Source organism: Trichosurus vulpecula, chromosome 1, assembly GCF_011100635.1.
Source record: "Trichosurus vulpecula isolate mTriVul1 chromosome 1, mTriVul1.pri, whole genome shotgun sequence".
Taxonomy (NCBI): Eukaryota; Metazoa; Chordata; class Mammalia; order Diprotodontia; family Phalangeridae; genus Trichosurus; species Trichosurus vulpecula.
In genome coordinates, this window is record NC_050573.1 from 549,948,104 (window position 1) to 549,960,457 (window position 12,354).

General features: G+C 36.9%; 1 protein-coding gene across 1 annotated transcript in view; it reads right to left on the reverse strand.

Annotated features, from left to right (window-relative positions):
• The window catches only part of LOC118834196 (ATP-binding cassette sub-family A member 3-like), a 233,891-nt gene that overhangs the window by 17,840 nt on the left and 203,697 nt on the right, over positions 1–12,354 (reverse strand). Inside the window, exon 26 of the mRNA XM_036741643.1 lies at positions 10,432–10,619. Coding sequence (XP_036597538.1) covers positions 10,432–10,619 — 188 coding nt within the window. The remainder of the gene's footprint in view (positions 1–10,431; positions 10,620–12,354) is intronic.

Genomic DNA, 12,354 nt, shown 5'->3' on the forward strand with positions numbered 1-12,354 from the left:
CGCAATTGATGCTAGTTTGAATAATGCAAAATTCTATTTATTGTGAATTATAAAAGTCAAATTCAATTAATATGACATTGACAGCTATTTGAGGGTTTTAACATGTGTAGATGTGATATGCAGTTTTGTGCCATATTGCTACCAGTTGTGTTAATTGTTTTAAGTTATTGTAACAAAATGGATCAGAAAAAGACTTTCAGATGTAAACACTGCCAGCGCTAAAAAAATGACATTAGAACAAAAATTTATAGTAACTGAATGATATCAATGTGGTTATAATAACTCTAAATTCAGACAAGATGTCAGAATGCCTGAATCTATAGCATTATAAGACACACAGGCAAAAGAAAAAACAGCAAGGTTGCGAAACAATTACAAGGAATAGAAGTCTAACAATGATGGAAATGGACCATCTTTTAGCCATAAGGATTGAAGCTTGCCATCAAAAACACTTTCCTCTTAGCAAAGCATCCATTTAGATAAAAACTTAAAGTTTAAGGCAATGACAGGAAAATCAGAAATAAAGTGGATAGTGAAGAAACTTTTACTGCAAGTGTTGTTGGTTCAATCACTTTAAAAATTGAATCCAACTGTTTAATATTAAAAATACCAGAGAAGCTGCGAGTACATATGAGGACATAGGAGCTATATATTCTCATGTTTTGGAGAAAATAATAAAAAGTAGATATACTGATCAACAAAATTTTAATGTGAATGAAACAGGCTTATTCTGGAAAAGGATGCCTTCCATAATTTGTATTTCTAAGAAAGGAAAAACTCAATCTGGATTTAAATTATCTAATGATCAATAAAATTTTTATTGGGATGTAATGCAGAAGAGGATTTTAAGTTAAAGCAAGTCCTTGGTTATTGTTCTCAAAAGCTTCACATCTACAGCTTCCAGTTCTTTGGCAGTCAAACAGAAAAGAACTGGCAACTGAAGCTGTTCTCTTTTCTCTTTGAAATTTATTATTTAATTATTTTAAGCATTCTTCTCTCTTTCAACTCTGGGTTCCAAATTCTCTCTCTCCACCACCTACCAAGAAGGCAAACAATATGATGTCAATTATACATATGAAATCATGCAAAATATATCTCCATATTATCCATATTGCAAAAAAAACCATAAGAAAAATAAGGAAAATTATGCTTCATTCTGTACTCAGTTGCTCATTTCTCTCTTTGGACGTAGGTAACATTTTTTCACCATGAGTCCTTTGGAACTGTCTCAGATGATGGTATTGTTGAGAATAATGAAATCATTCACAGTTGATCATCATTACAACATTGCTGTTACTGTGCATAATAATTTCCCAGCTTTTCTCACTTAACTTTGCCTCAGTTCACATGGGTCTTGCCATGTTCTTCTGAAACCACCCGCCCTGGTCACTTTTTATAGCAAAATTACGTTTCATTACAATTATATACCACAACTTCTTCAGCTATTCCCCAATTGATAAGCCACCTTAAATCTTTGCCACCTCAAAAAGAGCTGCTATAAATATTTTTGTACATATATGTCCTTTTTCTTTTATCTCTTTGGGGTATAGTGGCATTCCTCAGTCAAAGGTAGTTTTATAGCCTTTTGAGTATAGTTTCAAATTGTCCTCTCGAATGGTGGACCAGTTCACTCTTCTACCAATAGTTCATTAGTATACCTATTCCCCTCCCCCATATCCTTCAACATTTGACATTTCTGATGCCTCAGTTTTTAAAAATTTGCATTTCTGGCCAAGATGGCGACTGGAAAGCAGGGACTAGCATGAGCTCCCCACCAAGTCCCTCCAAAAACCTATAAAAATGGCTCTGAACCAATTCTAGAACTGCAGAACCCACAAAACAACAGAGGGAAGCAGGACTCCAGCCCAGGACAGCCTGGATGGTCTCTGGGTGAGGTCTATCCCACACAGAGCTGGGAGCTGGGAGCTGGGAGCTGGGAGCGGAGCAGAGCAGAGCCCAGTGTGAGCGGCTCGGACCAACCAGACCAGGAGCCAGGCAGAGCGGGCCCTAGCACCCTGAATCAGTGAGCTGTGGCAGTTACCAGACTTCTCAATCCACAAACACCAAAGACAACAGAGAAGGTTAGTGGGAAAAGCTGTGGGAGCGGAAAGAGTTCACAGTTCGGCCACCGCCCCTGGGGCAGCAGAGGTGGGGGCAGCTACAGCTGCTGTTGCTTCTGGCCCCAGGCCCACCTGGTGGGAGGAATTAAGTGACCGATCAGAGCAGGAGTGCACAACCTGCTGAAGATCTAAGCCCAGTCCAGGTTGGGGGTTCTTGGGGAAGGAGGAGTGTTGGTGTGGCAGAGCTGGCACATCCCCCCAAAACGTGGAACATAGAACTCTTTAGTCTACAAGCAGCCATACACCGCTGAAAAACTCAAGGGTCAAGTTAGTTGGCTGGGAATATGGCCAGGCAGCGAAAACACACCCAGATTCAGTCTCAGACTTTGGATTCTTTCTTTGGTGACAAAGAAGACCAAAACATACAGCCTAAAGAAGTCAACAAAGTTCAAGAGCCTACACCAAAAGCCTCCAAGAAAAGCATGAACTGGTCCCAGGCCATGGAAGAGTTCAAAAAGGATTTGGAAAAGCAAGTTAGAGAAGTAGAGTAAAAAATTGGGAAGAGAAATGAGAAGGATGAGAGAAAACCATGAAAAACAAGTCAATGACTTGCTAAAGGAGACCCAAAAAAATACTGAAAAATACACTGAAGAAAGCAACACCTTAAAAAATAGACTAACTCAAATGGCAAAAGAGCTCCAAAAAGCCAATGAGGAGAAGAATGCCTTGAAAGGCAGAATTAGCCAAATAGAAAAGAAGGTCCAACGGACCACTGAAGAAAATACTACCTTTAAAATTAGATTGGAGCAAGTGGAAGCTAGTGACTTTATGAGAAATCAAGATATTATAAAACAGAACCAAAGGAATGAAAAAATGGAAGACAATGTGAAATATCTCATTGGAAAAACCACTGACCTGGAAAATAGATCCAGGAGAGAGAATTTAAAAATGATTGGACTACCTGAAAGCCATGATCAAAACAAGAGCCTAGATATCATCTTTCAAGAAATTATCAAGGAGAACTGCCCTAATATTCTAGAGCCACAGGGCAAAATAGAAATTGAAAGAATCCATCGATCGCCTCCTCAAATAGATCCCAAAAAGAAATCTCCTAGGAATATTGTCGCCAAATTCCAGAGCTCCCAGATCAAGGAGAAAATACTGCAAGCAGCCAGAAAGAAACAATTTGAGTACTGTGGAAACACGATCAGAATAATCCAAGATCTGGCAGCTTCTACATTAAGAGATCAAAGGGCTTGGAATACGATATTCTGGAGGTCAATGGAGCTAGGATTAAAACCAAGAATCACCTACCCAGCAAAACTGAGTATCATGCTCCAAGGCAAAATATGGATTTTCAATAAAATAGAGGACTTTCAAGCTTTCTCAGTGAAAAGACCAGAGCTGAATAGAAAATTTGACTTTCAAATACAAGAATCAAGAGAAGCATGAAAAGGTAAACAAGAAAGAGAAATCATAAGGGACTTACTAAATTTGAACTGTTTTATTTACATTCCTACATGGAAAAATGATGTGTATGATTCATGAGACCTCAATATCATAGTAGCTGAAAGGAATATGCATATATATGTTTATGTATATATATATATATATATATATATATATATATATATATATATATATATAAGTGAATGTGCATGTATGTATATATGTATGTGTATATATATATATATATACATATATATACAGAGAGAGAGAGAGAGAGAGAGCAGACACAGGGTGAGTTGAAGATGAAGGGAAGATATCTAAAAGAAATAAAATCAAATTAAGGGATGAGAGAGGAATATATTGAGAGAGGGAGATAGGGAGAGATAGAATGGGGTGGATTATCTCTCATAGAGGTGGCAAGAGGAAGCAGTTCTGTGGGAGGAGGGGAGAGGGCAGGTGAGGGGGGAATGAGTGAATCTAGCTCTCATGAAATTTGGCCTGAGGAGGGAATACCATACATACTCAATTGGGTATCTTACCCCACAGGAAAGAAGAGGGAAGAAGATAAAAAAGGGGGGGATGATGGAGGGGAGGGCAGATGGGGGTGGAGGTAATCAAAAACAAACACTTTGGAAAGGGGACAGGGTCAAGGGAGAAAATTCAATAAAGGGGGATTGGTTGGGAAGGAGCAAAACATAGTTAATGAGTATTGTGGAAGGGTTATACATAATGATACACATGTGGCCTATGTTGAATTGCTTGACTTCTTAGGGAGGATGGGTGGGAAGGGAAGTGGGGAGAGAATTTGGAACTCAAAGTTTTAAAAACAGATGTTCAAAAACAAAAAAAAGTTTTTGCATGCAACTAGAAAATAAGATACACAGGCAATGGGGTGCAGAAATTTATCTTCCCCTACAAGAAAGGAAGAGAAAAGGGGATGGGAGGGGAGTGGGGTGACAGAAGGGAGGGCTGACTGGGGAACAGGGCAACCAGAATATACGTCATCTTGGAGTGGGGGGGAGGGTAGAAATGGGGAGAAAATTTGTAATTCAAACTCTTGTGAAAATCAATGCTGAAAACTAAATATGTTAAATAAATAAATTTAAAAAATTTGCATTTCTTCAATCAGTACTTATTTAGAGCATTTTTCATATAAATAGCTTTTAATTATTCTTCTGAAAACTGCCTGTTTATATCCTTTGACTCTTTATCAATTAGCAAATGACTCCTATTTTTATAAATTTGACTCAGTTCCATACTCAGTATATATTTGAGAAATGAGGCCTTTATTAGAGAAACTTGCTATAAAATATTTTTATATTACATTGTACCTATTAGCAAAATGTAATTTCCCTGGTTATTTCTTTTAAATAGGTCTATTTTTGTTTTTGCTTTGTTTGAGATCATGATTGCTATCTCTGACTTTTTTACTCCTGCCAAAGAATATTGGATTCTGCTCCAGCCCTTTATTTTAACTCCGTGTGTGTCTTTCTGTTTCAAGTGTATCTTGAGTAAACAACACATTGTTAGAGTCTGGTTTCTAATCCATTCTACTATCCATGTCCATGTTATGGATGAGCTCATCTCATTCACATTCACAGTTATAATTACTGTGTATTTCCCTCCATCCCATTTTCTTCTGTTTCTTCTCTCTTTTTGTCCTACACCTCATCAAAATTGTTTTGCTTCTGACCACTACCACCATTATATGCTCTCCCTTTTATTATCTCCCCTTTCTCTTATCCCCTTCTCCTCCTGTTTTCCTATTGGGTAAAATAGATTTCTACAATCACCTGAGTTTGTATATATTCTTCCATCTGAATCAATTCCAATGACAGTGAGGTTCAAGCATCGCCCACCCTGCTCATTTCCCCTCCACTGTAAAAGCTCTTCTTTGGGCAGCTCTTTATATGAGAAAACTTCCCCCATTCTGTCTCTCCCTTCCCCCCTCCCCCAGTGCATCCATCTTTATCATCCCTTCAATTTTTTTTCAGTTTTGGAGACCATCCCAACACAATCAACTCACACCATGCCTTTTGTCTGTGTAGACTCCTTCTAACTGACCCAATAACGATAAAGTTCTTAGGAGTTACCTGTATCATCTTCCCATGTAGGAGTAAAACATTTAACTTTATTGAGTCCCTTATGATTATTATTTTGTGTTTACTTTTTATACTTTCTTGAGTCTTGTATTTGAAAGTCAAATTTTCCATTTGCCTCTCATTTTTATATGAGGAATACGTGAAAACTTTCTATTTCTTTAAATATCCATTTTTTGCCCTGAGTTATGACTTGCTGACTAAGTTATTCTTGGTAGTAACCCTAGCTCCTTTGCCCTCCCAAATATCATATTCCAAATCCTCTATTCCTTTTCTGTGGAAGCTGCTAAATCTTATTTCCTAACTTAAATCCTAACCATGGCTCCACAATATTTGAATTCTTTCTTTCTGGCTGTTTGCAATATTTTCTCTTTGACATGAGAGCTCTAGAATTTGGCTATAATATTCCTGGAAGTTTTCATATTGGGATCTCTTTCAGGAGGTGATGGGTGGATTCTTTCATTTTCTATTTTACCCTTTAAATAAAGCTGTTTACAAAGAATGGTTTTTAAGTTATTTTAGCCTACCTGTTGAAAAATATTACAAGGGCAAAAAAATCCTGTTTAGAGCATTATTAATTTTAGTTAATGTCCCAAGTCTTCCAACTACACTTGGCTCACTGTGTGAGAAAATAAGCATGCAAATGCAGCAAGGTTTAGATAAACTTTCTGCACCTACCAGTATATGTATGAGGATTTAAAGATAAAACATTTCAGTTTGTTTTGCTAAAATATTTTAAATAATAATGATATTTTCATTATACTGTGGCTGTAGGCTTATTTTAGGTATGATATTCAGTGTTTTTTATTTTTTAAAAATTTTGCTTTCTATAACTACTTTATTACTATGTAATAAACTTGAATCAGAAATACATTTTTCTTATTTTCTGTTTATTTGCTTATATAAGCAAATTGTAATTTACTTATATAAAATAATATTTGCTTATATTTATACACATAAACAGATAAAACATATTTTAAAATTTTAATTGCATTATTTCCACTTGAAATAATGGCTGGAATCAAATCCTATAATTTACATGTAATTATAACTGTAAATAGTGCAAATCTGAATCATGGGACAACTTCACAGTTTTCATTATTTGCACTAATTAGGACCTAGTTATCAGTGTGAATTTGTGAATCATTCAGAATGAAATTGGATGATTACCAAATCTTACAAAAATCAAAAATCTACTTCTGTTTAGTGGTTTGTCTTAAGATCCCTACTTCCTGGTTTCCCATTTCTTACACAGCATTTATTTTGGTGGAGAAAGGAAAGGGAGATGAGTTCTTTCAACAAAGATTGACTTTTGTTACTTGTCCCCGTTAAGTCTAGACAAAGATCCTTTAAATTCCTGCTATATGAGGTCCAGAGGCCCCAATATCTTGACCAATGTCTACCAGCTTTTTGAAATGATTCTGATACATGCACTCTGACACTGGCTCTTACTGTCAAATCGTTGTCCTAATGTCTTCAACCAGTGCAATATATCAGCTACTAGACTTGAACTCATTGCCCTGTTATTGCCTGTTGACATAACCTAGCCTCTGGCTCAATCCTTATGTTGTCCCTTACTTCAGCTGATCAGTCCCAATTTGAACCCCTTTCCCAGGTTGGGGCTCTCTATCCTCCACATTCTCCTAGAAAATAGCCAGTTGTAAGTATAGTCTAGTAGAATGGCTCTTTGATCTGGAGTCAGAGTACCTAGGTTCACCTCCTGGCTTTGTTATTTACTGGCTCTGTGGTTGTGACTAAATTATTTAACACTTAAGGGTTTATCATGGGCACAAAGGACTAATTCCAAGGAGTAGAGGAGTAATCAGCCTCTTGCACTTATTTCCTGACATTTAGTATCAGGTCTTCTCTAAATGAAGAGTTATGTAGAAAACATCATTGCCACACCACTAACTGGTGAAACTAATGTACATTCCATGAGGGCATATTGAAGGATATGGTAAAGCTGAATATAAGACAGATAGTGAAAGAGAATGATAAAACTTCATTGGCTTCTTTAGTTGCCTCCAGATGAAATTTGAGACCTATGCCAAGAGTCAACACAGTGACAGAAACACCAGAATCCCTATGAGATCCAGGGGAAAATTCTTTGGCAGTAGTTTAATTTTATCGTTCTTATAGAGATAAAAATCCTTATCCTCAATATCACTTATCAACAGTCTTATTTCATGATTCTCTTGAAGGCTCAGAGTGATCACTGTGACCAGGGTACATATAAATGAACTCAGGGACAATCGTTTCTGAACTAGTCATTGTTCTTTCAGACAACTTGACCTTACCACAACACTCAAAATCCTTAATTGTCTCAGATGCACGTAATTATTACCTAGGGTAGGGGTGGAGAGAGACTATAATTTTAATAATTTTCCTAAGGATAATACACCTTCAATGACACTATGAAAGGGCTGTTTTATCAGGATGGGAAGCCTGCCCAGTTCAGGTACTAATATTTATCCTAAGAATGACCTTTGAAGAAGTACTATTATCACAGAGTAGGATAAAGTAGGGAAGCAGGAAAAATCCATCTTGCAAAAGTTATAAAGGGGAAAAAAATGATGAATTTTTAGCAGGCAAACTATGAAGTTGTAAACCACTATACATCAAATAAAATTATTAACTCAAAGTAAAAGCAAAAATAATTATGGTAGAGAAAACAATTTTCTTCTATTTAAAAGTCTCCCAAAATGGCTAGCATTTATTTAGTTTTTTAAAGTTTACAAAGCATTCTATATAGCTTAACTCATTTGATCCTTAGAATGCCCTTGTGAAGTAGATGCTATCATTATCCTAATTTTACAGATGCATAAACTGAGAATGAATGAGGCCAAGTAACTTGCTCAGGATCATATAGCTAGCAAGGGTCTGCAGCATGATTCAAATTGACTCCAAGCTCATTCTCCTTATCCGCTACACCATTTGGCTGCCTCCAAAATGAGGAGGCATTTATGGTTTCAGAAAATAAATGGATTCAAACCTAAGCAACCCACCACTTAACCACACTTCTACAGGTATAAATTAAGACACTAGTAGCACCTCAAACTCTGAGAAACACCACCATAGTCAAGGAAAGCACTGATCAATGGAAAAGACCATCCAGGACAGTCACCCAGGCTTCCTCATCTGTAAAATGCAGTAGTGAGATGAAATGATTTACATGCTGCTTTGAATCCTATGATTCAATTGCTTCATAACCAATTGCAAATCACCTGCCTGTAGCTCTCAGGTGTGTCCCCAGTGACCACCTGGAGCATTTTCCTACCTATACCTCCTCTTTTGGAGACAGTATACTTGGAATTGGCCCCCTGTCATTACAGAAGTGGGATAATCTGTTTCTGGTACATTTTCTTCACTAAAATGAAAGATATGGTTCTACATGTGTTTAAATGAAAAATATAATGTAGACAGTTTTAAACAAAAATAGCCAAAACTCAGGAGAAAGGAGTGAGTTGACAGGCATATCCTTCAAATATTGACTAAATACTTGTCTTTTAGGGGGACTGTCTCATTTAGTAAATGGTTTTGTTTTTCCACCTTAACTTCCATTTCTTTAAATTCTGCTTATGTCAGCTTTTTTTTTAAAAAAAATCTGCCTATATTAGCTTGTGTGTTTTTATCTCTTGATGATATCTCCTTAACCCTGTTGGTCAGTCTTCTCCTTCTGTTTCTCTTTTTCAAAATAATCTCTAAATTTGGAGGTAATTTATTTCAGTGCTTATTCTTTCCTTGGTAATTGTGCTTATTAAATAGAATATAAGCTTCTTGAAGTCTGGTATTATTTTTGCTCTTTCTTTGCATCCCCTGTGCTAACACATTGCCACAGACTAAGCACTATAATAAATGCTTATTGATTTGTTACCTATCATGTGTTTCTATTGTTTGGAGTTTTTATAATTCCAACATTCTGTTCATGTGTTGTTTTTTTTTTATGAATGACTCAAATGCTCCTCTTTTGTTGAATATCCATCATGTTTATTTGACGATTAGTCTCAGGTTTGCAGGGTATGTCAGGGTTGCAGCTTGAATTTCTTTGCTTTTCAGAATACACTATTCCATTCCCTTCTATGGTTTCTAGAGGTTATAAAATAATCTTGTATTATTTGAATTTCCTTTCCTTTATGCCTAATGTATACTTGAGGATGCTTTACTGAGGCAAATGTATACAAACAGAAGAATATTAACCTGATAAGTAAAATTAGAGGCAACAAATAAAGATCACTGAAACCAAAGCAGCTAGGCCCAGTGGACTGTTAAGGAAAAAAACTGTTAAGAAAAGAAAATTAAGTAATGTAGAAAGATTTGCATTCAAAAGATATACACATGCCCACTCCCTTAAAGTGCATATAAAGGACCCAAGGAAATGGAAGTCTTTGAGACATCCCAATGAAATTTCAGCTGAAGCTATGAACTTTCTGTAACAACTTCTTTATGTTTCCTGGGTTGACCAGGAGGTATGCCCGCCAACTATGCACTTTAAGCAAACATATCTGGAGTGAATGAAACTTTGTCATTAACAGATCTTTTGAAAATCAAAGTCCCATGCCCTAAACCATCCTCTCAGGTCTGGTTATGTATCTCTTACATAACATCTGGAATCAATTTTTCCCTGTCCCTGAGTATACCTCAATAATTATATGGTAACTATACTTTCCAAGGGGATGATACCCTTACAGACATTGATAAGACTAAAATGGTCATGTGTCAAACATCTTGACAAGGAATTCCCATTTCTCCCATATGAGAAATGCCTTCTCTGCTTCAAAAGGGAAATTTTGTGAGAAGAATACCTGGAAAATACTAAGTCTTACCTGTAGTTCATTGTGATTTTATCTGCATATTCATCCAAGAGTAGCAACTGCAGCATTTCCTTCACATATTGGTTGATATAAGACTCAGGGATGCCCCAAAGTCTAGCATACATGGTTAACATTTCCCTTGATGTCATGTAGTCCAGTAGAGCATCAACCTGTGGACAGTAGCTGATTCTATTTCTCACCTGAAATGAGAATCCAGCCACAGGCAGTAGGCAAAAGTCAAAGGTTTGGGCTAAATGAGAAAAATATAACATTGTGTGTGCTATAAGCACAGATGAGACTGATGATTTGTAGTCCCTGATACCCAAGTTCTTGATTGAAAAGACTATTTACCATGACAGCACCACTGGCCCTATACTTTGCTACCAAGGCTATGCTTTCTGTTCACTGGAGTGTTTTTCATGGAGTGTTTTTTTTTAACTGTGGAATTTTCCTCTGGTATTCTATACTACTTGGCCAGTGTTACTCGGCACCTTTATGGGCCCAGCACTGTTCTGGGAGTAAGAAGTTAAATTTAAAAAAAGACCTTGTTCTTTACTCTCAAGAAATCTCCTTAGAGGGGAGAAAAAATGGCGAAATTAAAGAAACTTGCTTTAGTACATGGTTATAGGTGAGTATAGCCAGTAAGTGTTATGGCCAAGAGAGATACAGATAAAAACATAAAATGAACCCCAAGGGCCATAAGCAAAGACTTTGATAACAAACAAGAAAAGAACAAAGTTGGTTTTTGCCTGCATTCCTGTCATGGAAACATTTAAAAAGTTGAGAATGTGGGTAGCATTGAGGCTCTAGACGTCAGGCAATTATGTTGTGACTGGATTCCTTCCCCACAGCTCCATCATTAACCTATGGATTTCAGTTATACAATACGCATTACTCAAATCCAAAGTCAACTGCAAGCCATGTCATCATTTCCCTGATGTCATGGTCCTTTTCAAAAATGAAGGACAAACAAAACCTGTGAGTAGACTGAGCTGACTGAAAGGGGACCCAGTTAGTTGGGAAACTCAGCTTGTCCTTTCCCTCTCCCTCTCCCTTTCCCTCTCCCTGTCCTTCTCCACTCCAAAGGAAGGCAAATTTTGATGGCCAGAAGCTGCCCAATTAACTTGGGGTTTACGAGCTAGATTTCTTTCTTTCTTTTGCTTTCCTTCTTTTCTTCGGACGTTCCTTCCTTCCTTCCTTCTTTCCTTCCTGCCTTCCTCTCCTCTCTCTCTCTCTCTCTCTCTCTCTCTCTCTCTCTCTCTCTCTCTCTCTCCCTCTCTCTCTCTCCCTCCCCCCCCATTCCCTCATTCCCTCCCTTTTTGGCTACATCCAGGTCAGAGGGCAGACAGGAGAAAAGAAAAAAAAAACTCAGTGAAGATTATTTGGGATATGATTGGTAAAGGAAATATTAGATCAGAATATGCAAGAAACAAGACAGGTGCAGTCTTAAAGGGCTTTGAACTAACTCTAAAAGAAAAGTTTCATGGACCCTAAAGAGGGTTGAGATCTTTTTTCACTTTGCAGGATTTTATTGAAATTTTGCATACAGAGCTTAGTAGGAAAAACTGTGTCAGCAAATTTATCTCTCTGTCTTGTTAACTTTTTTCCTAGAAACAAAAAGAAAATGTAAAACTCTTTAGGAAGTTCTCTGAGTTTTCAAAAGGAGACTTTCTTTCACTTTGCATTCCTGAACTATGGCCAGGTTTGTAGAGGGAAAGACAGAAAAGAAGTAAAGGAATCTTTTCCCTCACACTGCATAATGTTTTTACATCATAAACTAACTATAAACTGAGTTTGTGACTAAAATATAAATTCTCTACTGTGAATCTCCAAATTGTGGTTTGAATACTTTTATAAATGTTTATATACTTTAACAAGTTTTGGGTTAACATTCTTTAGAATTTGTTTTAAGGAATTAAGAGCAACTATTCCCTC